This window comes from Raphanus sativus, chromosome 6 (genome assembly GCF_000801105.2).
Source record: "Raphanus sativus cultivar WK10039 chromosome 6, ASM80110v3, whole genome shotgun sequence".
Taxonomy (NCBI): Eukaryota; Viridiplantae; Streptophyta; class Magnoliopsida; order Brassicales; family Brassicaceae; genus Raphanus; species Raphanus sativus.
Genome location: NC_079516.1, coordinates 33,157,233 through 33,183,885, shown reverse-complemented (window position 1 = coordinate 33,183,885; position 26,653 = coordinate 33,157,233). Strand labels below are relative to the sequence as shown.

Below are 26,653 nucleotides of genomic sequence, written 5' to 3'. Positions count from 1 at the left end.
TCTCCAAGCATAGTTCCTTGAAGTCGTTGTGCTTAGTGAGCATTTCGGTTGTGCTTAGTGAGCATTTCTGAAATAGTTGGTGCGATCAGAGTTGGAGTGGTCGTCGTTTAAATTAGAATAATCACCGATGGAGATGATGTCATAATTGTTTACCGATGAATTTTCTCCCATCTTCACTTTAGTGTCTTTCTTCGCTGAAAGTTTTCTTTTATTTTAGGTGGTTTTTACTGTCAATTGATGCTGAGAATCTTGTGAAAGTAATGTTGGAAGTTATAGGACATTTATAAAGATGGTTGTATTTGTGTAGATGATGTGATTGTACTTTATGAAAATGCTGTTTACGTGCTAGAAAAAAATAGTTACCAAGATGGTTGTTACCAAGGATGCTAGAAGTACGTGCAAAAAAAGGAGAAAGGACGACACATGCAGAGGGACTACACATGCAATACTAAAAGGCTGTGGTAATTGTATTGTCATTTAAGAAGAATAGTTTGTCGTTGCTTTTCTTGGCATGCACCAATAGTTATCACCAAGAGAAGTCAGTATTCCTAATAAAAATGATAAAAGTAAAACATCAACTCGACCAATAAATATTTCCATAATCTTATATGCATTTGAATATTTTGTTTGTCAAACAATCAACCAGTAAATTTAATGGTAACAATATATCCTTAATTTCTTACATTAGGAAATGCATTAAAGCATTTGAATAACTTTAGCAATGCATATTTATTTCTTAATAAACTCTAATAAATGTTAGAAATTTACTTGACCATTACTCGTGTCATTATTCATACGTATAAGAATATTTTGTTGCTCAAACAAAATATTGACTTAACTTGTTTATCTCATATGCTCTTATAAATAAAACTAAGATATAGTCGATATTGTATAAATCATATCGAGCACAAATAGGTTACAATCTGCACTCTCTATCTTCTCTATTATTGTGTTATACAAACCGGGTATGAAGGTTGATATAGGTATTTTTGTAAACACAGTATTCCTGAAAGCAATGGCAAGCGTGAAGAAAACAATATCTGAAATTATTGAAGCAAAATCGGTAAATATTTAGCATTTTTTATTTTTCCAAACATTTTTTGTTTTTGTTAAACTAATTCAAATATCTTATAATTTTAAATTGTTTGGCATTTAAATGCTTTATCATAGTCTGGAAAGTTTATGGTTGTTGCTAAAATTGAGGCCATTGATTTGGAAAAACCATGGTAAATGAAATGGTTTTGAGGGAAACGTGCAAAATCTTCAACAGAACCCTCTATAGAATTGCAAAAGAAGTAAAAAAGATTTTGAACATGGTTTATAGTTCTCAATCTTCCTACCTTTCTAATCTCATTTTGTTATAAGTTCATATGCAAATTAAAATTTTTGGGTTATTTAGTTACTACTTGGTTGTACGTGTTAGCGATGAATCAAAAGTTGAAACCAAGTTTTTTCTTTTCAACAATATTGCGGAGAAGCTAATTAGGAGACCTGCATTTGAGTTAGTCCAAGAGGCAGCTCAGGTATTTTCTTCATTTTTAATTGGGGGATTAAAGAATATATTATTTCTATATATTACATAGTAAATTTTAAATATGTTTTACAGGAAAATCCACATTTTCTACCTCAATCTCTAACTGATTTAATTGGGAGGGAATTTCTATTTATGATGACTATCGGATCTTATGGTCAAAAAGAACAAAATTTAGCATATGTTTTTGATTCAGTGGTTGACAATGCTGAAATAATCGAATACTTTGATCCACATGTAATATTTGTTTTTACTGATAACTCAAATTTTTTTAATAGAAATTTATATTCTAACAAAATAATTTATTTATGCAGCCACATGTTTTCATATTTCATGACTATGAGTGGAAAGAGGACTGAGTATTATAAGTCGCGATGCTAATCCAAAATGAAGGAAGAAAGTTGAAGTCCATTATGCACTTGAAAGTGGAAGCGTTTAAGCAATGATTTGTTTTTGTTTTCTTCAAATTTCATTATGTTTTCCATTGTCTCTCTTTTGTGTTTCATACTTATCAGAATGAATAATAAGGTGGTATTTGCTTGGTTATATAGAACAACTTCTTTACCACTTTTTTCGACATCATAGCAAATTTAGTCTTTAAAACTTTAAAATTTTAAACCAATCAGTTGAAGATAGTATAGAATTATAAATTTAAGGTGATAAAATATGGTGGTTCTATATATGTTAAATTTACCAAAATAATAATAAATAAAGGTACACAGCTAAAAGAGGATAACGGGGGGATTATAGAAACGTCAACTGTTTTCCAATAAATATCATATTCACTTGCGCAATAAATAGATACATGGTAAGAATTTAATAAGGAATTTTTTGGCAACAAAGGATTGTACGTATATTTGAAAAGATGCTATAACCTAATGGTCATGAATCGATCTCTATTATATTTTGGCGAAGAGGTCGGCTTCTGAATTCTATATGTTCGATTTTCTTTCAAACTATATAAGTTTATTCAAGCCTTTTTTTCTAACTGCATTCGATTCAATCTATAGGTGGAGTTCTGGTCTTACTGAAGACACAAACAATAGATTTAGAGTCGGACGCATGAAGAGAAGTAATCCAGTGGGAACAGACACTGGGAAAAAACCACAAAAGATAAAAAAAAAAATTGGTATGTTGTACTGAAAATAAATAAAAACCTTGAGAAATTTTTCAATTTTCGTACTGCTAAATATAAAGAATGATACCTAATCGATTGCTATGGAAACAGGGCAAGTTGTTATAAAATACAATTGTCTACAAGAAATATCTTTCAGCTCTATTTGGTAGACATTCTGAAGTGACAAACTATAGTTAATTTTTGTATTTGCCCGCACCTTGTGAAAACATAGGTACCAATGACAAAGAGATACTCCAAGAGGGAATATAACACAAAAGTCATCTATCACAAACGTTTCACCAGAACCAACTATCAATCCTTTTAGGGCGCCCTTTCAAAATGTTACAAATCAAGTATTTCGATCCATTAATACACAGCCATCAGAGTCTAAACATGGACTAACATATCAAGCGAGATCTGCGAGAAAAGAAATACTGAATAACAAAAGAACAATAGGCCTTACTACCTCAAATACAGGTTACTCTCCTAACGCTTTCATTTTTTCCACGTTGATTCTTATTAATCTGTTGAGAAAATAACATTTCTGACCAATTCATTTTCATTACATTCCACAGTTACAAGGATTTTCAAGCCAACAAAGGCATCAGTTGTACCAACTTTGAGTAATATTTGCTTTTCCATTGATAGCTACAAGGCTTTTTATAGAAACATTTATACAACTCTTTTTCAAAATTGCCTTATTTATTTCTCTGTTCATTGTACTTACGTCTGCAAGTTCCTATACTTCAGCCCAAAGTTCATCTACTCTTGCAAATGGCAGTGGTTCTAGAACCAACATGCATCCATCGAGTATAGGAACCGGTAACTAATAACTGCATATTAAATAAGTTATTTTTTATGTAGTATGATTTTATACAAATAGTAAAGATAATAGTAATTATGGACTATGGTTGATAAAAAGTTTCTTATAATAATAAAATGTCATATTTTTAGTTACAATTGGTAATCAAGAATCTATTCTCGGGAGTACCAGCATTTCGTTGAGGAAACGTAAGACACTTGGATCACCTTCATCGGTGAATTCAAAGACAAGACAAAAGAAAAGTAACAACGGGTTTTAAATAATAAAGAAGGTATAGATATTCTATGGTACTATTTCAAAAGTGCGACTAAACTTAAACAAATTTGAACAACAAGGCAAGGTCCCAACATCACAGAACAATCAACTTCGGGTCTTCCACCAATGTTTGTAACATATGCAAATTTTGAAGGTATTTTTTCCCTGTTTTAATTGTACTAATATGATGACTACCAAAAGGTAAATACTAATATTATGCATATTTCATGAATTTCTTTGGGCTAGACCTTTGTTTCTATGTTTAAATTAATCTTTTTTAGCTACTCAGTGTCCATTCGAGCAAACCAAAACAAATGAATTCATTCCTCCACCAAGGTTCATCGTCCAGGACCATCCTGAAGGTAAAATGTTTTTTCCATCTATACGTAGACACTTAATTATATTCATGGATGATATGTTTAGATGTTGAGATACACTTTTTCACGCAGCTTACAACAATTGATATGAAATGGAGAGTGAGTCTGAAAATAAAGATGAAGATGACAAGAATCAGACTTACACTAGCTATCCTGCTGGAGAGTCTTTGATAAACCCATCACCACAACATATCCCACAACAAACTAATCATACAGTTATTTCGCATATTATCATCGGGATACAAAAAACGATGATAACTTGAAAATATGATAATGTCTCTTACAAATAAATAACTACATATTAGTTTGTTTTTTTTTTGCTAATGAAGAAATTTTCTTACACAGGTTATTACGACGACGGAGATCCAGTTTGGAATTGTAGGTTTTGCCAAGCATATATGTGATATGGTGAAAGAATTGCAAAACGCCGTCGCAGCAAGAAACATGTGTTCTCAATGTGTTGTAAACATGGTAAAGTTGTGCTTCCTCGGCTCGCGAATCCTCCAATGGAGTTAATGACTTTGTTATGCAAAGGAGACGAGTTAAGTAAACATTATCGAGAGTTCATACGAGCTTACAATATGATGTTGTCTTTCACATCTCTTGGGGGGAAGATCGATCATTCTATTAACAATGGTCGTGGACCATTTGTTTTCCGAATGTCCGGTGAGAACTGTCATCGTATTGGTGATATAGTCTCCGAGCCAGGACAAGCTCCAAAATTTTCCCAGCTGTATATCATTGATACTTTAAATGAGATCAAAAATAGACTTGATGCTTATGTCGGGTAATACTGGAGACTTTTTGAACTTACTATGATTATTTTATGATTTTGCATTATGGTCGACCATTTGTTAACTTATTTTTTAAATATAATATACTTTGCAGGTCTGACGGAGCTAGTGCTAAGAAACTAAGAGAACCACTTGTTATTTTTCTGCTAAACATGTTAGATCAGTGTAACCCTCATTTTAAGGCTTTTAGGTCTGCAAGAAACAGGTTCGACGTGGAAGGATCAACAGGTTATAGGATGAGGTTGATTGAAAGTCGACAATCTGATGGACGGACCCATAATCTGCCGACTGCAAATGAAGTTGCTGCTTTGATACCTGGAAATTTTGTTTTAAATATGGAGCCGCGAGATATTGTTCTAGAGAGTACAAGTGGAAAGTTGCAAAGGATAAGTGAATTACATCCAGCGTATTTGCCTCTGCAGTATCCACTATTGTTTCCATATGGAAATGATGGCTTTCGATTAAATATTCCTATTGGTTTTGAAGACAGAACTGCGAGAAAATGCAAAAAAAAATGTAACTATGCGTGAATACTTTGCATTTCGTATTTTAGAGAGGAGGTGGGAAGCATCCACAATTACGAGATCAGACAAATTGTTTCATCATTTCCTTGTGGATGCCTACACAATGATAGAATCGAGTAGACTGCGTTACTTGTGGCTGAATAAAAAAAAGCTCCGGTCAGATAGTTATGATGCAATCCAGAAAGCAGCTGCAAGAGGTGGAGCTAAGATGGCTGAGCAAGGGAGCCGAATTTTCATCCCAGCAACTTTCACCGGAGTAAAAAGGTATATGAAGCAGCATTACTATGATGTCATGGCTCTGTGCAAGTACCATGGATTTCCAGATATTTTCATCACTTTTACGTACAATCCAAAATGGTCTGAAGTTACAAGGTATCTGAAAAAATATAACCTGACCAGCGAAAACAGACCAGAAATATTTTGTACAGTTTTCAAGATGAAACTCGATAATCTTACCGAGTTTTTGACAAAAAAAGGACGGCTCTTTATTTGGCCCAGTTGCTGCAGGTAAATCTCCTTGCACATGTTCTTCAGTGATACTGGTGTTTGATTGTTTTGTTTTTGAAAGAACTACTTTAGATAGTGTTTTTGTAAGTTAAAATTTTTTAAATTTTTTTTTATTTTGTCAGTAATATACACGATTGAGTTTTAGAAAAGAGGAGTGCCACACGCTCATATTCTCGTCTTCATGGAAAAAGGAGCTAAGTTTCCAACAACCAAAGATATAGATAAGATTATATCCGCTGAAATACCAGCCAAGACAGTAGATCCAGACATGTATGAAATCGTTGGGGATTGTATGATGCATGGTCCTTGCGGTGCAGCAAAGAAGGATAATGTATGTATGGTAAACGGTAAATGTTCTAAGATGTTTCCGAAACCACTGAACATCAGGACATCGATTGACGCAAATGGATTTTCAGCTTACATGCGTCGTATTGATAGTAGATTCATTGAGAAAAATGGAATCAGATTAGACAATGAAAATGTTGTACCATACAATAAAGACCTCATGGTTCGATATCGCGCGAGTATGAATATCGAGTGGTGCGTCCAAACACGAGCTGTTAAGTATCTTTTCAAATATATCCATAAGAGACCTGATTATGCTTCAGCTGCAATGGATAAAGAAGATGAAGATTGCGTCATTGACGAAATCAAAACATATTACGACTGCAGGTATTACTATATATAAATCAATTCGTTTTAGTATCTACGAATAACTAAATTCTTTATCCATTGTATAATCTTTATTTTTATTTTTATTGTATTAATAATAGATATAAAACAAAATTTGTATGCTACGCTATGTGTGCATCAAACGAAAATACATGAATAATCTATTAATATTATTAAAAATTACTAATGTATACGCTTTAACAAATATATATAGTATCATAAATAAAATTTATAAAACTCGGGGAAAACAATAAAATAAATACATTATTAACAAATATAGGTCAACTTTCTTTTACATTTTAAGGTCTACAATCATCTTTTCTAATTTATGTTTTCGTATTTCTTAATTAGATATATTACTGCATGCGAGTCGTCGTGGCGGATTCTTGCTTTTCCTATACATTTTCGTACTACTTCTGTAGAGAAATTTGGATTTCATCTTTCAGATCAGGAGCTGGTGTTTTTTTATGAAGATGAACCTATTGAGAATATTCTGGAAAAAAAAACTGTCAACCAATCCATGTTTTTGGCATGGTTCATAGCAAACCAAAAATACCCAGAGGCAAGAGAGTTGACATATGTCGAATTTCCAACAAAATTTGTTTGGAAATCAAGTATGAGAAAATGTGTACCACGGAAACGAGACTTTGCGATAGAGAGGATTGCACATATTAATCCAGCACTTGATGAGCTATATTTCTTAAGAGTATTGCTAAATTGGGTAAGAAGGCCGACATCATACGAGGATATAAGAACAGTTGATGGTGTTGTATATCCTACATACGAAGATGCTTGCTATGCTTTGGGATTGATGGATGATGACAAGGAATTCATAGAAGCTATCAAAGATTGCAGTGATAATAGTTCTGCCACGTATGCCAGGAAGCTTTTTGCGAGAATGTTGGTATCCAAAACATTATCTCAGCCTCAGGTTGTGTCGGAAGCTACTTAGGAGTATTTTACCAACGATATTCTTTACAAGAAACGGCGAGAAACTAGACGACCTGGTGAGCGTTTGTCTTATTAAACTTTTTTTATTTTAAAAATGTCTCTGTTATTTAGGGGTTGACTGGTTTTCCCGCTACCACCCGCACACGCAGCTTTTGCGGTTAGTAACGGTTGACAGCATTTCAAAACAATCATACAAATCGCTTTAAACCGCTCCGAACCTCTTAAAATCAAAAGCTGGTTCCAGCTAGTGTTTGCGGTTGCGCGCGGTTGCGGACGGTTCGGTTGGATAAAAAAATATTAAACTATTTTTTAAAAATATTTTAAAATTTAATATTTAAAATTAAAAAGGACAATATTATAAATAAAAACATATACACATTTTATATATTAATTTAAATTCACAAACAATATAGTATTTTTTATAAAAACTTTAAAGTAGCTATTCATCATAATTTTTAAAAGTTAATATACATACATATATAAAGATATACACATATAAAAAGAAATAAAACATTCTTTAAAAGTTTTAATATAAATCTTCATAAAAATATATTAAAAATATAACTTTCAACTACTTAAAAATTAAAAAAAAATTAACTTAATATTATTATTAATAATATTATATTAACAATTATTATATTTTATCACAATATTATATTTTTATATTTTTTATAATGTTATAATATGTTTATATTGATAATTTATTATTAAACCGCTACAATATCTCATAATCAACCAGTCACAAACATCCCGCAAACGCAACAATTTTTAAATGTTACTCCAGTCATACAAAATGCCATGTAACGCTTGAAACCGCAACCACCCGCACCCGCAAACACCCGCACCCGTAACCGCAACCGCTGCGTTTGAACCAGTCAGGCCCTTAATAAATTTATCAAACTTGCATATATGAACTTGACCATAGAGCAGATCAAAAACATTGCTCTTACCGAGATCGAAAATCATTTACTCAGCAATGGTCGTAGCCTCAATAAATGGCCCCTAATGCAAAATCCAAAAGATTTTGGCAGTTACAATGGCAATCGCCTTATAGATGATGAGTTCAAATATGTTGTGGAAGATCAGCTAAAGGAAAATGAAAGACTTGTGGCGATGATAACAGATGAGTAAAGAGGGGTATACAACCAGATTTTGGATGCAGTTTTAAATGATAGCGGTTGAGTGTTCTTTCTTTATGGTTATGGAGGCGCATGAAAAAGCTTCATATACAGAGCACTCTCATCAGCAATCCGATCTAGACTTATGATTGTTCTAAATACCGCATCCAGTGGAATTGCTGCATTATTGTTGGAAGGAGGTAGAACCGCACATTCCAGATTTGGTATTCCGATAGATGCAGACGAGTTCAGTACTTGCAAGAAAATGGAGCCAGGATCAGATCGTGCAGAATTAGTTAAGGCGGCAAAGTTAATTGTATGGGATGAGGCGCCTATGATGAGCAGACACTGTTTCGAGACGTTGGATCGTTCTATGCGTGATATTATAAGATCTTCTGAAGAAAAATATTTTGGAGGTAAAGTTGTTGTTTTCGGTGGAGATTTCAGACAGATTTTACCGGTTATACCTGGAGGTTGTAGAGCAGAGACTGTTTTGGCGGCTCTGAATTCGTCATATCTTTGGGAGCACTGCAAAGTTTTGAAGCTAACAAAAAACATGAGATTTCTCGCTGGTCTTACTGATGATGCAGCAAAAGAGTTTGAATCCTTCTCAAAATGGATTTTGGATATTGGAGATGGAAAAATAAATTTGCTTAACAACGTCAAGTTGAGATTGACATCCCTTCTGATTTGCTGATAAAAAATAGTGGAGAAGATCCTATTGAGATGGCAAAAGAGGTTTATGGACAAGCTTTTCAAACCTCAACAGATAAAGATTTGTTTAGACATCGAGCCATTCTCACTCCCACAAATGATGAAGTGGATAAAATAAATGATTACATGTTTTCGCAGTTGCCAAGTAACATGTTTTGTGTTCTTTTATGTTCCAGTAACTTTTTACATGTCACTAAAGTAAAAGATTTACATATGCTTTCAGGTGAAGAAGATGTTTACCTTAGCTCTGACAGTATAATCCCATCCGATGTTGACGTAGAAGAAAATGTAGTATATCCTGCATTGTTTTTGAACAGTGTTAAAGTGGCTGGACCGCCTAGACATTATTTGAAGCTGAAGGTTGGTGCTCCTATTATGTGTCTCTGTAACCTTGATGTTGCAGATGGCTTATGCAGTGGTACTAAGCTAATTGTTACTCAGTTACTGCCCCATGTGATAGAAGATAGAATTATAACCGGAAACAATATTGCTGTAGACAAGGTCTGGATTCCTAGAATGTTTGTAACACCACCTGACACAAAGTTTCTCTTCAGAATGCGTCGAAGATAGTTTCCAGTTACATTGGCTTTCGCGATGATCATCAACAAAAATCAAGGTCAAACACTAGAAAGTATTGGTTTGTTTCTGCCTAGGCCAGTGTTCTCTCATGGTCAGCTCTACGTTGCACTTTCAAGAGTTAAATCGAGATCTGGATTAAAAATCCTAATAACTGGTAAAGAAAGACAGCTGCAGACAAAAATATTGAATGTTGTCTATAAACAAGTTTTTTAGAATATTCCGTAGGTAGGATACATAATTGTTATCTACTTTTTTTTGTGCCTCATGCTTTATCCCAAAGACGGTGGTCTTATGATATAAAATCCGTTACTTCTAAAACTTTGTACTATTTAATCTATAATTTGAATATGTACAATGTCTGCGCAGGGTACGGACCGGTCATCAAGTTACACTATTAAATAGTATGTACAAAAATTACCAACAAAGTGTTAGCCTGGTGATAAAGGAATCCCTACGCTGATATCTCTTGGTAAGAAAAACTATCTACATTGTTTGAATAATTTCATGCTGCAAAAAGGTGAAATTACTTTTTTTTACTCAAAAAAACTAGTATGTAGAAAAACATAAATAATCTTATAAATATACGTGAACATGCATCGCTGGTTCAATAAAACCCATTAAATTGAAATGTATTTACGATCTATATTCTTGAACTCTATACATTATTTTAAGGATTAAGGAGACGTGTCCGTTAGGTTGAAAACTCTGAAACTGTCTACGTCTCTCCAGGAGGCATTGGCTCAAACCATGATGGACATTTAACATAACATCAAAAGAGAAGACATCCTTCGAATCCCAACCGGGTTTTTTTTTCCATCTATAAGATCATAGGAAGCCAGAAGAAAGCTCAATTGTTTCTGCATTTTTTTCTTCACAAGAGGCAAAGCTTTTTTATCTCTGTAGATTACGATTTTGTATAGATTCAGAAGGAAAAGAAGAGATGAGTAATAGAGATGATACGGAAGAGGGAAGGAATGATCTTCGGAGACCGTTCTTACACACCGGAAGCTGGTACCGGATGGGTTCTAGACAATCTAGCATGTTGGAATCCTCTCTAATTATTCGAGACAGCTCCATTTCTGTCTTAGCTTGTGTCTTGATCGTTGCCCTTGGTCCTATTCAATTCGGTTTCACTGTAAGACATCACAAAATATAAATATCTCAGCTTTCTTTATTTAATCGATGGAGCTTAGATGTAATTATTTCTTATTTTTTTATTTAGTGTGGTTATTCGTCTCCAACTCAAGCTGCTATTACTAAGGATCTTGGCTTAACTGTATCAGAGGTAATAAGGTCCAAACTTTTAATCTAACAACTGTCTGTTTTTTTTCTTTTCTTTTTACACTTTTCTCAATAGTGTTCTGACTTTTAGGTTTTATGTTTGATGTTTAGTACTCTGTGTTTGGGTCTCTGTCCAATGTGGGTGCTATGGTTGGCGCAATTGCAAGTGGTCAGATTGCAGAATACATGGGGAGAAAAGGAGTAAGAAGAGAGTTCGTACCTTAAGATTCGAAAAATATTCTCATTTTCATGTAATATTTTCGTATATTTGTTGTATATAATGTTTGACAGTCTCTGATGATTGCTGCAATTCCCAATATTATTGGCTGGCTCACGATATCATTCGCAAAAGTAAGTGTTTCTTGGTGTTCAGAAGGCTTCTGATATTGTTGGCCTACTCCTCTTAACTCTCGAGTTATCTTTCTTGGTTTTGTTTAGGACACTTCTTTTCTTTACATGGGAAGACTGTTAGAAGGTTTCGGCGTTGGGATCATCTCTTATACGGTAAAAACTAGTCTCAAATAGCTCTTTTGTTTCAGCAATTTTTTTTGAATAAAACTGTTATATATGTACACAACTTTGGATGGGATTGTAGGTGCCTGTATATATAGCCGAGATCGCTCCACAGAACATGAGAGGAGCCTTAGGTTCCGTAAACCAGGTTTGACATATGTTTATATATATCTTCGCTTTTCTTTTCTTGCATTATGAGATGATTATTTTTTTACATTAAACATTATGTTTATACTCGGTCAATAGAAAAAAAACATTAATCAATAGATGATTTTTTGTGTTTATAGCTTTCTGTAACCGTTGGGATAATGTTGGCATATCTACTCGGTCTCTTTGTTCCATGGAGAATTCTTGCAGTTTTGGGTAACTCTCGTAACGTTTTGAACATGGCTTAAGAGAAGAAATACGGTCTAATAACTATCTTGAACGTCTTGTTTTGTCATTAGGAGTATTGCCATGTACATTATTGATACCAGGCCTTTTCTTCATTCCTGAATCCCCTCGGTGGCTGGTAAGTCATTAGAACCGTATTGTTTGTATTGTTTCTGTATTAATTATTCTCACTTTTTTTTTGTTGTGTTTGTGTCACGTATGTAGGCAAAGATGGGCTTGACAGATGATTTTGAAACTTCGTTGCAAGTTCTTCGTGGATTTGATACTGATATTACCATTGAGGTTAATGAAATCAAGGTATTTACTAAAGTGAAAAATGCTGAAACATGATAGTGGTTTCAATAAATTCATGATTGCTGAAGGGTTCTATTTTTCAAATATACAGAGATCTGTGGCCTCATCTGGCAAACGTTCTGCAATTCGGTTTGTGGACCTCAAGCGTAGGAGATACTATTTCCCATTGATGGTACAGTTACTCTTACCTCAGGAAGCTAAACTGTGAGAGAAAACTCACATGTTTCATGTAATATATGTGTTACAGGTTGGTATTGGACTGCTTGTACTTCAACAGCTTGGAGGAATTAACGGTGTCTTGTTCTATTCGAGTACAATTTTTGCATCTGCAGGTAGAGTCTCAAATCTTTGTCTTGATTTTTGGAATGTTGCTTAAGAGATAATAAACATGCTTCTTTGTCCCATTTGATTCACTTAGGGGTCTCATCGAGTAATGTGGCAACATTTGGAGTTGGTGCTGTTCAGGTAATATAACTTCAGTCTAGGAGACATTTGCTTTGGTTTATAACTGTTCTGTTCCTTCTAAACCAGGTAGTGGCCACTGCAGTAGCGACATGGTTGGTGGATAAATCAGGTCGCAGACTTCTGCTCATGGTGAGAATTTATTTGAGCCTCAAGAGTTAACTATGTATGCAAACTGAGTATAAGTTGTTCCTCTTAAATGCAGATCTCTTCTATAGGGATGACGATTAGCCTGGTGATTGTAGCAGTCGCATTTTACCTTAAGGTATTTTTTTTTAACTTTTGATGTATAATATTGTTGAAATTTAGAGTTTCACTTTGATACAAGTTAGTAATTTCTTGTTAGGAATTTGTATCACCTGATTCCAATATGTTCAGCGTTCTAAGCATGGTTTCTGTTGTTGGAGTTGTGGTAAGTTTCTTGTATACACATTCACACATTGTTATTGCAAGAAAAATAGCATTTGTGCTTAACCATTCTTGTTTACAGGCTATGGTTATTTCTTGCTCTCTAGGAATGGGACCAATTCCATGGCTGATTATGTCTGAGGTATCTGAATATTAAACATGTTACTAGATGTTAAAATCAGAGCTAAAATCTGATCTCTGACTATAAGTATTATGTTGCGAAAACAGATTCTTCCAGTGAATATAAAAGGTTTAGCCGGAAGTATAGCAACTTTAGCCAACTGGTTTGTCTCCTGGTTAGTCACAATGACTGCAAATATGCTCTTAGCTTGGAGCAGTGGGGGAACTTTCACTCTCTATGCTTTGGTCTGTGGATTCACTGTAGCATTTGTGAGTCTTTGGGTTCCTGAGACTAAAGGCAAAACTCTTGAAGAGATTCAAGCATTATTCAGATGATTCTAGACAAGGAGAAAAAGACATACAACATACATTTTTCACTTTTGTTTTTGGCCATTACAGATCATTCTTTTGTCCTTCTCTTTGTCTTTTATTTCAGGCTTTGTTCAGCATGTTTTCCACCAATTATTTTGCAAATTCAATAATGAAATATATAATTTTTGATCCATAACTTTAGTTAAAATGTCCTACCTTTTTTCATTTATTATTTTTTGTGAGTTTTTGTCATGACACAACTAAGAACAGAACACATGAGCATGAAGTTCAACAAATGTAAATCAAAAATATCACAAAATCTCCCAAACATAATAAAACAAAAACAAGAACATTGACATTTGTCAAAGATCAAAACGGAAATAAACCATGGATACTGAGTCTTTGGAACAAAGAAAGCCTAATAACTTAACGTTACAGGATACTTGTCAATACAATCTTCCCAAGGACTGTCCTTAGAAGGTTTCACATTCCTTAAAGCTTCCCAAACCGCACTGTTACACTTAAACCCACTACCAAAAGCAATCTGCCAAACGCGGTTACCTCTTCTCATCCTTCCTTTAGCCTCTATGTAAGCCAACTCATACCAAATGGAGCTCGAAGACGTGTTCCCAAATCTATGAAGAGTCATCCTGGAAGCCTCCACATGAACCGGTGAAAGCTGCAGATTCTTCTCCAACTCATCTATCACAGCTCTTCCACCAGCATGGATACAGAAATGCTCGAAAGCAAGTTTGAAATCCGGAATATACGGTTTAACCTTGCCGTTAAAAAGCTTCTTCACGACAAGAGTCACGAAGAAGAGAATCTGCTCGCTTATCGGTAGAACGAGAGGACCCAACGTGGTGATATTGGTCTTGAGAGTCTCACCCGCGATAGCCATCAGCTCTTTCGACAAGGAGACACCGGTTCTTCCCGTATCGTCCTGTTCTTGATACACGCAACGGAAAGCCTTGTCGTCTGCTCCGCGGTGAGTCCTGACCACATGCGAGAGCCTGTACTTGGACCTCCTCTTGTCACGAGACTTGTTCGAAAGCAGAACCGCGGAGCCGCCGACACGAAACAAGCAGTTCGGTATCAGCATTGCTTTCTTGTTACCGAAGTACCAGTTCTGAGTTATGTTCTCCGTGGAGACAACGACCGCGTAAGTGTTCCTGTGTACTAACAACATGTCTTTAGCGAGATCAACCGCGATAACCCCGGCGCTGCAGCCCATCCCGCCGAGGTTGTAGCTTCTGATGTTCCCTCTGAGCTTATACTTGTTCACGATCATCGCCGAGAGAGAAGGAGTAGGGTTAAAGAGACTACAGTTCACGACCAAGATCCCTATATCCTTCGCCTTCACGTTCGTGTTCGCGAAGAGGCTGTCCAACGCGCCGAACATGACCTGCTCGGCTTCCTCTCTAGCGGCGGCCATCGAGATCCTCGGAGGGACGTGATGCATAGCTTCGGGGAGGTACGTGTCTTCTCCGAGACCGGACCGCTCGAGGATCTTGCGCTGAAACTCGAGGGAAGACTCGTCGAAGTCACCGGTGAGCGTAGAGTGGTTCATGAAACGAGAGACGGGAACCTTGAGGTGGTTAGGCGGGAGGTGGCACGAGAAGTCCACCAAGTAAATGGGCCTGGGCCTGGTCATGACGTAGACGGTTAGACCGAAGACGAGGACGGCGGAGCAGACGATGATGCTGACCAGATTGTATTGGAGATGGATCCACAGCTGGCGGAGATCTTCGGGGTTGGTCTGAGATGCTTCGACGGAGATGACGACGGCGAGAGGGAGCAGACAGAGAGCTAAGAGATTGGAGATTACGTAATGGTAGCCTAGCTTCACGTACTTGAGATTCACGCTTTGGAGAAAGTCCGGTAGGATCCGGGTTTGTCGGATCTGTACTCCGACAGAACCGTCACCGCTGCTTCCTCCGCAGTGTCGTGAATCTCCGCCGGCGTCCATGGTAGAGTAATGAGATTTTTATTGAACTGACGGAACAAGAGAGTCTGTTTTTTTTTTGGTAGGGAAACGTAACTGGAGAATGATGTCTCTGATTATTTATTTAAATGCAGTCGTCCTTTTTTAATTCTAGGAGACAATTTTGAAGATGACCCACCAAAAAAAATCACAGAGCTTGGATTTGTACAAGACAGAGATGTCTGAAGCAATGGAGAGGAAAGAAACAAAGGTGGTAGTGGAGAGTACACGTTTTTTTTTTGAAAAAAAGGAATAATATTGACACAGCAGCAAAGCAAAACACAGAGAGGAGAGAAGAGAACCAAGAGACGTGAGGCATGTGAGCTGTGTTTTTTTTTTTTGTTCCTTTTCTCTCTTTTTATTTTTTGTTACATTAGAATTATTAAAAAGATATTATTAGCATCTTGAAGCTAGATTCTATATCTGTGAAAATATATTTTTATTTTTTAAATTAAAAAATGTTTGATCGTGTCTCTAATTAACCGCATATTCCTTTTCATACGTGAACAAAACTAACTTTTTGGTTAAGTTCTAATTTTATAAAAAAATTGTTAAGATATGACTTTCTCTATTTGTACATCATAAACGGATTAATTTTTGTGATATATTAGAATGGAACAGAGAAGGGTACTACCGTACTAGTATACTACTAATAGTAAAATCCAAAAAAAAAAAAAAAACTAAAAATAGTGTGTAATACTTACATTCCGAAATAAGGGGTTTAAAAACAGTGTAATTGAAAGAAAGAGATCTCAAAATATTGACTCTGTGACCATCTAAAAAAGGTGAAAATCTTGTGGGGAGTGCTATCCTGATCTGATTGGAAGCTGAGATTTCCATTAAGCTTTTTCAAAATTTAAAAGAAGAGAGCGTATCTAACTTTCTAATTTTGATTGAAACTTTAACAAAAGTGATGGCACCGTATGAATTACATTATTACAGTGTTACTTTTTTTTTTGTTCAACACAGTGTTACTTATTATTGCCTAAACAATATTCAACAGCCCAATGGTCTCACTACTTTAAAAGCCCATTTTGTGCTGGTTTGTTGTGTCTCATCCAAATGGTAAGATGCGCCAAAGCCGGTAGTAGTAGGGTTGGGCGTTCGGGTACCCATTCGGGTTTCGGTTCAGTTCATTCGGGTTTCGGGTTTTCGGGGTCAAAGATTTCAGCCCCATTCGGATATTTCTAAATTTCGGTTCGGGTTCGGTTCGGGTTCGGTTCGGGTTCGGATAACCCATTTAAAATGTTTTTAAATTTTCAAAATTCATTATATACTTTAAATTTTCAAAATCTATAAGAAAGATAATATATTACATATAAGTTTTCATAACATATATGTCAAAATACCTTAATTTAACATATAAATTAGTTTTCTTTGAATATTTGGATAAAGAATCAATAGATATTTAACTATTTTGGTGTTTTCAGTATACTTTAGCTATTTTAAACATTTACTTTTGACTATTTGCATATATTTTCCAAGTATTTTGGAAAACTTAAAGATATCTTATATATTTTTAATATTTTTAATATACATTATATATAAAATAATGTATATATTTAAGTATATAAATTTATTTCGGATACATTCGGGTACCCAAAATATTTCGGTTCGGATCAGATTCGGTTTTGGTTCTTTAAATACCGAAATTTTGGACCCGTTCGGATATTTAATCAATTTCCGTTCGGGTTCGGTGCTACTTTTTCGGATCGGGTTCGGTTCGGTTTTTCGAGTTCGGATTTTTTGCCCAGCCCTAGGTAGTAGTAGTAGAGGCTATGGTTAAGGAGGAGGATCAAAAAGACGTAGAACAGAATATGACAGCTTTTTTACTCATGAACTTGCTTTCAGACAAAACAAAAACTTTTATTTTCCATTTCTTTAATTTGGATAAGTGTATCATTTTGTGTTGGGTGAAATCAAATGCAAGTCGCTTTCGTTTGTACTAATCAACGAACACTTTTTTTTCTGAGTAACAACGAACGGTTTTTAAGTTTACAAAAAAAAACAACGAACGGTTTTAAACGATAAGATCGTTAGGTCAGAAAAGAACACATCATCTTCCACCTCACTAATTCTTCTCATCACTGTTTCTGATATTTTTGTTTCTCCCTTTCATCACCGTAGACTTTTTCGTGACTTTACCGACGTTTTAAACAAAGTTAGATAACTAAATAGATAACCACATGTTTTCCTCAAACAATGACGTACATTAACTACATCTGCTCAACTTGGTCGATCGCAGTCCTAGGACACGCGCTTTGTTCTCATTAGATCGAAAGAAAAGCTGTGATCTTGGTGGTGGGTTCTACATGTATAATCTTGGCCATAAACAATATTTCCCTTCAAAATCTTTTTTCCTTTTAATATATGTTGTTGTTACTTTCTTCTTTGGTGAGTTTCTTTTTTTTTCTTTATTAATATTATTCTTTTCATTCTCTTGGGATCTTCATGTTAAGCTAGATGAGCTTCACACTTAAAACCAATTGGTAATAAGAGGAGTGACCCATCTATCTTATATATTGCTAAGGATTCCTTCCAATACCCGATGTGGGACAACTATGTGTCTAATACGCTCCCTCGAGATGATGGCTCTCTGAGCGTCAATCTCGGAATGCTCGGGCAAAGATCGATGGGCCAACTTTGGGCCATATCGATAATGGATCGGGTTGGACTGCGTGGATCGGGCTCTGATACCATGTTAAGCTAGATGAGCTTCACACTTAAAACCAATTGGTAATAAGAGGAGTGACCCATCTATCTTATATATTGCTAAGGATTCCTTCCAATACCCGATGTGGGACAACTATGTGTCTAATACTTCATAGTTTGAGAAGCTTCGAGTGTTGTTAAAGGTAGATGCTTTGTTCTTGAAGAAACAGAGCATCTTGAAACTTTGTTTCTTATCTAGGTCAATCTCGAAAGTTTGAGTCTTCTAAGCGTTTGCAAAAGTTTTGAGTTCTTCGATTATCTTAGCGTTTGCGTTACAATTTATAGCAGATATATTGTTTGGTGTTGTTGATCAAAAAAAAAAAATATTGTTTGGTGTTGTTATTGCTTCTGTCTATATGTTTCATGATGAGAATCTTCCATTCTAGGGCATAAAAGATTTCTTGCTTTCAGTTTTGAAGTATTCCTCGTTTCATGTCCTCACGACAAGGCTTTCTGTTCCTCAAAACCAGGTCTCTTCTTCCTCTACACACAAGTATTTTCCGTTTAGATTTCGGAGTAAGAATAAAATCTAGGTTTTAAACACTCGTCGATCGTCTTCCTCTCTCGGTCATGGAGGAACCTTGTGCGACACGTAACAACGGTGAAGCCTTTGAAATACCTCGATATCGTAACTATAACCACCTCAGCTCTAGAATATCCTCTTCCTGGTTAGATTTGAGAGTGTTCTACGTCAGGATAAGCAATTTCATGGTGGAAGATTCAACCCCTGAAGTCCTTACCATCAATCACATTCCTCTGGATCCAGATACCCTTTTGGAGATAAACGGGGTTAGAATGAGCATGTACTCAGAAGGGTGTTCCTCACAGCTTAGGAGGGATCGAGTTGATAAGACATCAGAAGAAGCTACTTATGTCAGCACAGACAATATCAGGTTAAACGGTAGCGTTAAGTTTGAGGTTTGTGACAAAAAGGAGCTAGTCTTGTCTGGAGTCCTCGAGATGTCTGATGGTAACGGATTCACTGGGGAATCAAAGAGTCAGTGGAACATGACTTGTGAATCTGCGATCACTGCAGGGTCTGGTTTCTTAAAGGAGAAGAGCAGAAACGGTCAAGAATTGTTGCCAATATTGCCAACTATAGAGGTCTATGTCACTGGTTGCTTCTCAGGAACACCCATCATCTTAACCAAAACTCTACAGCCTGGTTCGAGAAAGAAGCAAAGTAGAAGAACGGCATTGGGTTCAATACCGGAGTATGAAACTGCAGAGCCTCAGAAAAACACTTCCGCTGAGCTCCATTATCAGGTAACTTTCATAGCATATATTACTGGTAGGAACTAGAGTCTTATAGCAAAAATGCAATGAGAGTTATTGCATAGATGCAAGTATATGAGTGTATCTATCAAAGCTAGCCCTTCAAGGTGTGTATGTTTGTGTCCTTAAGTTATATCATTCTTTTTGTGTGTTCAGGCAATAGAATACACAAATTACAAAGAGGAATACGAAGGAGATATGTACTGGAAAAGTGACCAGTGCTTGGATGGAGAGATGTCATGGTTTAATGCAGGTGTAAGGGTTGGTGTTGGGATTGGACTTGGCGTCTGTGTTGGTCTTGGGATTGGTGTCGGTCTTCTCGTTCGTACATATAAATCAACTACCAAAAACTTCAGGAAGAGGCTTCTCTAGTTTAAATAATATACATTTGCAGATTTTTACCTTGAAATTTTGAATTAATCCCTATATATTTTAGTTGTTTGTATTTTAGGTGTGGTTGTGAATCAAACATTTTAGTGTGGGATTGTTGATATCTTTTTTTTTTGGTAAAAATGTTAAGAGGGATTGTTGATATCTGTTTTGATGTAAATAAACGATTGAGAGTGTAGCTTTTGTATTCAGAATTTGCCTGATGAGTGAGGATAGATTAGATACATGTTTATGGCATGAATGCCACTGAATACTTATTAACGTAATCTCTAGAGATAAAGACTATATTAGAGATAATGTTAAGCTTCCATATTGTGATTATCCATATCTACATAGTATTTGGAAACATTACGTTGTATATATATGTTGCTAAGAGCGTTAATACAAACACAATTTTCACGAATTACGAAACCATGTATTTCTCTTTAGATTCCATCTTCCAATTTGGAAGAAGACTGCTGTACGCGCGATATTGTGAACATTCTTTTGAATTCTTTTCTTTGGTGGCACAACACATGAAAAAGCAATTTCTGGAGAACATCCATCACTTGCGAAATTACGCTTGCGTGAGGCTGATCAAGGCCTAACACCTAACAATTAATCGTAGATTAATCAGAGATTTTTTTAAGGACTTTTATGTATAATTACGAATATATAAATGAATTATTGAACAATACGCAATGTGATTTAAGTGGTGTAGGGGTTAGTTCCACTGTTAAAGCCTCGCGGGTGGCGAGTTCGAATCTACGCCAACGGTGTCCCTCTTTTTTTATTTTATTTTCATTTAATGAATGCAAAATGGCAATTTTACCCTCTTCTTCTTCCTTTTGTCATGCGATTTACAGATCTAAAAATCGACCTTTTCAGTTTTTTTTCTTCACGATTTCACAGTTTTCATAACAGACTATCGCAGGTTTTAACCAAATAGAGTAACATACTACTTAGATTAATTCAGGGGTCGAAAATTCCAATGATTAACCGAGGTTATATTATGTTATTATAATGTTTTAGAATTATTAACGGATGATTTGACTTTATGATCGGTTTAGATACGAGCTAGTAACCAATTTACTCAGTAATTAGTTATAATCGAATTGTCCAGAAATTAGGTAATGGCGAATGACTCAGAGATGCTAAATGTAGCAAAAGGCAGACATTCAACACGACATCAATTTCAGACCGCCCGTCTGCTATTATCTCATCACTGTCAATTCTTCACAATCATATTTAACAGAAATTAAGAGATTTTGACTTTCACATTAGGGAAAATTCAAGCCAACGTGAATTCAATTACTGAAATCTTGCTGGATAAACTCTACCAGAAGAAAACACTGAAAAGGTGTGGAGACGAAGGAAAAAAAAAAGCTTTGGGTTATGGCATCAGATTATAAATAGAGACCGGTTGTCAACACTGATTCATCTGTGTGTAGAATAAGATAAAATACTCATCACTTGCCGTCGAAAACACCTAATTTCTCAATTTTCGGATATAAAAAAAATCAAATTGCAACAAAATACATGAAAAACAAACAAAGCAAAAAAAACACTTTCGAAAAAATTGACCAAAGAACAGCGAACGAGCGAGCTACCGAAGATGTTTCAGTTATTTGCCTGGTTGAAAAAAAAAGAGTATATGTAGCGAGGAGCTGGCAACCCTAGCTAGGGTTTAGTGTTTAAACGGGCTAGCTTTTATTTTAATAGCTTAATGGGCTCTGAAGTCGAAAAACATTAGTCCAATTTTGCAAAGAATTTTGATACACACATTCTTTCAAGCCCAAAATATCCATATTGTTAAACGTCTCAAGATAAACAAAAAATTATGTGTAACTAAAGTTTGAAATGACGAGAAATTGATAATTTGAAAAATACCCAGAGAAACAAAGACAGTAAATGTAAAAGTCTAATTCATCAACAAAGAAGGACTTATATACATTGGCAAAAGAAAATAGAGTGCATCCATATATAAGCAAAAGTCTGATGTATATCGGTCCATCTTTTTTCTAACACTTTTTTATTTGACACCTTTTTATTTAAACTGATTTGAAACATATTACAATATATAAGAATTCGACTAAAGATAATGAGACACTAACTATTATTTCGCACCGAAAAATCGTGAATAATAATCATTAAATTTTGATCCGCGTATCCGCACGCATATAATTATTTCCATAGAAATGAATAATATATATATTTTTAATGCTATAGATATATAATATCTATACTATTATTTGCGAAGTGGGTTTTCGCAATGAAGCTCTCACGTTAAAAATTAGAGCAGTTAATATCGATTGTACCCTTAATGAATACTAAATATTTAAATTTAAAAATAAATCAAACTCTAAAAAATATAATGTATCATCTTTTGATTAACTAAATAAATTAAAGACGTTAATGTATGATGTCTTGCATATTTGCATTGTTTTAACCATTCATTCATAAGCATTTGCATCATATAGATTAGGATTTAGACATGTTTAGGTTGCATTTGGCATACATATGTCTCTATCAGGTATTGGAACACCACATGGAGTTCTTAGAGACATTTGGAAGCAATGTGATCAAAAAGAGGGTGAAAGATGAGCATGGATGAAGGCCTTAGAGAAATCTTCTGTTGCTAAGATTTTATGGAGACACAGGAAATTGAGTTAGCTTTCTAATGGAAGTGGTTTCAAGTCATTTGGAGATGTAATGGAAGAGTTATAATCAATTTACTAGAGGCATATCCATCCTGGTCGAGAACCGCAAAATGACTTTCTGGAGCGACCCCCTAAGGTAGCTCCCAACCAGAGCGACCAACCAGAGCGACCTACCTAAATCGCTCGCGTTTTCATCGCCCGGAGACACAAAAATGGAGGCTGGAGCGACCTCTCAGAGCGACCCCCCAAGGTCGCTCCCAACCCCAGAACGACTTCCTGGAGTGACCCTCTGAGGTCGCTCCGCTTTATTTGCTGCACGATTTTATTATTTTTCAAGGACATTTTTGCAATTGTTGTGCACGTTTTTGCACTTGGAAAACCTAATGTTTAAGTACTATGTAGCCACCATTTTGGCAGATTATCTTTTGACATTGGAATACACAAAACTCTCTCAAGAAAAGCTCTCTTTTGGCTTTGATTGTTCTTGTGTTCTTGTGATTTTCTCTTCTAGTTCTCTATATGATTCATCTGAAATCCACCATGGATTTAAGAGGAATCATGGAGATTAGTGAGTAATCCACTTTTGGATTCATGGGTTAGGGAGATTTAGGGTGATTAGGTTAGTTCTAGGATGTGTTAGGTGTAAATCATACTTGTTCCTTGCATAGTAGAGTGATCTTAATGCAACATTTGAGTAGGCCACTCAAAGGGTGATCTCTAGGCATTTCCCACCCAAAAGGTGTTTGATGAAATGCCTGAGTCAACTCTCCTAGGCTCTTAGTGTACTTTGCCAAATATATTTGTTGTTAAAGATGCTAAGATAGCTAATAGACTTATTAGTAATGATTGCTTGCATGTTATTCAACCAAAGACATTTGATGTTTGAGACATGTTAGCAAATGAGCATTCATCTAGACATAGAGTTTGCTTAAAATTGTGTCTAGGCTTAAGGTTAATAGTTTGATTGATTCATTTGTCGTCCTTAGTTCGAAACTTGATCACCCAAGGTCTGAAATCCCTATACCCATGAGTTCTCCTTTCCAATAGCTTAAAAGTATCATTTCTATTACTTGCATTCTAGTTTTAGTTTAAAAACCATCCAATTCACTGATTGCACTTAGATTAGGCAAATACTTGCATTCTCTCTGATTTTAAATCCTTCAGAACTGGTTCGACAACTTACTTCCACTATACTATCATTTGACTTAGGAGCCTCAAAACTCCTAACATCAAATTGGCGCCGCTGCCAAATTCTGAGTTTGATTTAAACATTGAGATTTAGTCATTTGCTTGAGACTAAGTCATTTTTATTTTTTGTAAGTTACTGATTCTCTTCTTCACCTCTTTGTGATTTTCAGGTGTATGAACTTGAGGAGCAAATGTACATCAAACCTTGTTCCAAGAGCCGCAGACATCAGAGCTTTAGAGAGAGTGTGCTAGAAAAAGAAGAGAAGAAGAGCAACAAGCTTTACTGCAGACAGAGGAAGCTGAGATGGCTGATCCACAAAATCCTCTGAACCCCAATGGAGTAAACAATGTTCCAGAAGGGCCCCAACAGGGACCAGCTCGCCCCATTGACACTTATGACCGCCCCAACATCCATGGTCCTAGACTTGGAATCCGAGCACCAGCTGTGGCTGCTAACAACTTTGAGTTCAAGTCAGGACTGCTAAACTGCATAGAGAACAACAAGTATCATGGTCTGGCTGTGGAGGACCCATTTGATCACTTGGATAAGTTTGACAGCTACTGTGGTATGTCAAAGACTAATGGTGTGTCAGAGGATGCCTTAAAGCTCAAGCTATTCCCTTTCTCTTTGGGGGATAAGGCACGTCAGTGGGAGAAGTCTCTACCAAGTGACTCCATCACCACTTGGGAAGACTGCAAAAGGGCATTCTTGGAGAAGTTCTTCTCTACCTCAAGAACTGCTAAGTTGAGGAATGAGATCTCCAGCTTCCAACAGAATAACTTGGAAGGATTCAGTGAAGCTTGGGAGAGATTCAATGGTTACCAAGCTCAGTGCCCACACCATGGATTCTCTAAGGAGAGCTTGCTGAGCACATTCTACAGAGGTGCTCTTCCTAAGTACAGAGCCCGACTGGATACAGCTAGCAATGGGTTCTTTTTGGGGAGAACTGAGGAAGAGGCAGAGGCTCTGGTTGACAACATGGTTAAGAGTGATGCAGTCTACAGTGGAGACCATGACAAAAGCAGCAGAGGTGATGACAATCAAACAAGGAATGAGATAAAGGCTCTTCAGGAGAAGATTGACAAACTCATTGCTGATAAGGCCACACAAGCGCAGGTGAACTTTGTTGGCAACCCAAGCCAGGAGATACCTCCTACTATCAATGAGGTTGAGGGTTTGGAAGGGCAAGAAGAATTGTGTTTCATCAACAGTAATGGTAGCTGGTATAAGAAGGAACCCAACTTTCAGTACAACAACTACCAACAGAAGCCCTATTCAAACAACCAGCAGAGTGGTTATCAGCCTCGAAACAACCAGCAGAGCAACTATCAGCCTCAGCAAAACTCCTCTCCTAGCTCCTCTGCTCCTCAACAGAACAGCACTGATGCCTTACTGAAACAGATCTTGGAGTCTCAGACTAGAAGTGAGAAGCATGTGGGCTATGAGCTGAAGAACCTTCACTCCAAGATTGATGGGAGCTACAATGAGCTCAACAACAAATTCACCCACCTCGCTTCTTCTGTCAAGAATTTAGAGACTCAGTTTGCTTCCATGAGCACCCACCAGAATCGCCAGCCAGGATCTCTACCTGGAAAATCTGATCAAAACCCCAAGGAAGCAAAAGCTGTCACACTCAGGAGTGGTAAGCAGTTACCTCCTAGAACCCTCACTAAGGATGCTGAGAAACAAGGTGAGGAGGTAGCCATCAATCTAGATGATGAAGTGGTCATTGTTGATGAGAAGACAGATGATGAGATCTTGGAGAAGATTGAGAAAGATAAGGGTAAAGAAAAGGTTGGAGAAGAGAAGAAGACAACAAAAGATGGTGAATCTGCTGCTCCAACAGGTGAGAGCTCTTCTGTCCCTCCTCCCTATGAACCCAAGCTTCTATTCCCTGGTAGATTCAAGAAGCAGCTGCTACAGAAGTACAAGACTTTGTTTGAGAAGCAGATGAGTGAAGTTCAGGTTACAATGCCCATCATTGATGTTTTCATGCTGATTCCTCAATACAGCAAGTTCCTGAAAGATGCTGTAGCTGCTAAGAAGAAGGAGATGGAGGGCATGATGGTTCTAAGTCATGAGTGCAATGCCATCATTCAGAGGCTTGATGCTCCAGAGAAGCTAGAAGATCCAGGATGCTTCACACTACCTTGTGCTCTTGGACCTATGGTATTTGAGAAATGTCTTTGCGATTTGGGAGCTAGTGTCAGCTTGATGCCTTTGTCTGTGGCAAAGAAGCTTGGCTTCACTCAATACAAGAAGTGTAGACTCTCTCTGGTGTTGGCTGATCGATCAGTGAAGTACTCTGTGGGCATCCTAGAGAACCTCCCTGTGAAGATTGGAAGGTATGAGATACCTACAGATTTTGTGGTGCTTGAAATGGGTGAGGAGGCTCAAGACCCATTGATTCTTGGAAGGCAATTCTTAGCTACAGCAGGAGCTATTGTGAATGTGAAGGAAGGGAAGATTGACCTCCATTTGGGCAAGGAGAACATCCTCCACTTTGACATCAAGGAGAAGATGAGGAACCCCACTGTATTTGGACAAGCCTTCACCATTGAAGAGATGAATCCTTCTCCTGCTGATGATCACTTTGATGAGCTACCACCTGAGAAAGATGGGATGTCAACTCCACTTTCTGCACCTAGTCCAGCCTGATCCAAAGGAGGCAAAGTCAAGGTAGAGACTTAAAACAAGCTTACTTGGGAGGAAGTCCCAT

The 26,653-nt window shown here is 36.5% G+C and overlaps 3 protein-coding genes and 2 non-coding genes across 7 annotated transcripts; 2 read left to right on the top strand and 3 right to left on the bottom strand.

Moving 5' to 3' along the window:
- The first annotated feature begins 10,646 nt into the window (after nt 1-10,646).
- Nucleotides 10,647-13,936, top strand: LOC108812451 (sugar transporter ERD6-like 4). Its single transcript, XM_018584712.2, has 17 exons — nt 10,647-11,097; nt 11,185-11,247; nt 11,355-11,444; nt 11,535-11,594; nt 11,682-11,747; nt 11,839-11,904; nt 12,044-12,119; nt 12,203-12,267; nt 12,354-12,446; nt 12,535-12,615; nt 12,691-12,775; nt 12,862-12,908; nt 12,975-13,037; nt 13,111-13,170; nt 13,252-13,317; nt 13,396-13,455; nt 13,542-13,936. The coding sequence occupies exons 1-17, from the start codon at nt 10,903-10,905 to the stop codon at nt 13,767-13,769; spliced, it is 1,464 nt and encodes a 487-aa protein (XP_018440214.1). The 5' UTR covers nt 10,647-10,902; the 3' UTR covers nt 13,770-13,936.
- A 74-nt stretch (nt 13,937-14,010) lies between these two features.
- LOC108812450 (3-ketoacyl-CoA synthase 4) lies at nt 14,011-16,067 on the bottom strand. The gene has a single exon (XM_018584711.2). It carries the CDS (start codon nt 15,712-15,714, stop codon nt 14,164-14,166), a length of 1,551 nt encoding a protein of 516 aa, XP_018440213.1. The 5' UTR covers nt 15,715-16,067; the 3' UTR covers nt 14,011-14,163.
- A 1,724-nt stretch (nt 16,068-17,791) lies between these two features.
- Nucleotides 17,792-20,293, top strand: LOC108812452 (uncharacterized protein At1g01500). 3 transcript variants are annotated; one of them, XM_056988434.1, is made up of 3 exons: nt 17,792-18,030; nt 18,912-19,707; nt 19,873-20,293. In XM_056988434.1, exons 2-3 carry the CDS (start codon nt 19,012-19,014, stop codon nt 20,086-20,088), a joined length of 912 nt encoding a protein of 303 aa, XP_056844414.1. In that variant the 5' UTR covers nt 17,792-18,030; nt 18,912-19,011; the 3' UTR covers nt 20,089-20,293. The 3 variants fall into 3 exon arrangements, with proteins under 3 accessions (XP_056844414.1, XP_018440216.1, XP_056844415.1); XM_018584714.2 differs by having other exon boundaries at nt 17,792-18,123; XM_056988435.1 differs by lacking the exon at nt 17,792-18,030 and adding an exon at nt 18,442-18,584.
- A 1,186-nt stretch (nt 20,294-21,479) lies between these two features.
- On the bottom strand, nt 21,480-21,566 carry LOC130497274 (small nucleolar RNA R16). Its single transcript, XR_008936277.1, has one exon. It is a non-coding gene; the product is annotated as a small nucleolar RNA R16 (small nucleolar RNA).
- Nucleotides 21,567-24,675: 3,109 nt separating this feature from the next.
- On the bottom strand, nt 24,676-24,782 carry LOC130497208 (small nucleolar RNA R71). Its single transcript, XR_008936218.1, has one exon. It is a non-coding gene; the product is annotated as a small nucleolar RNA R71 (small nucleolar RNA).
- Nucleotides 24,783-26,653: the final 1,871 nt, after the last annotated feature.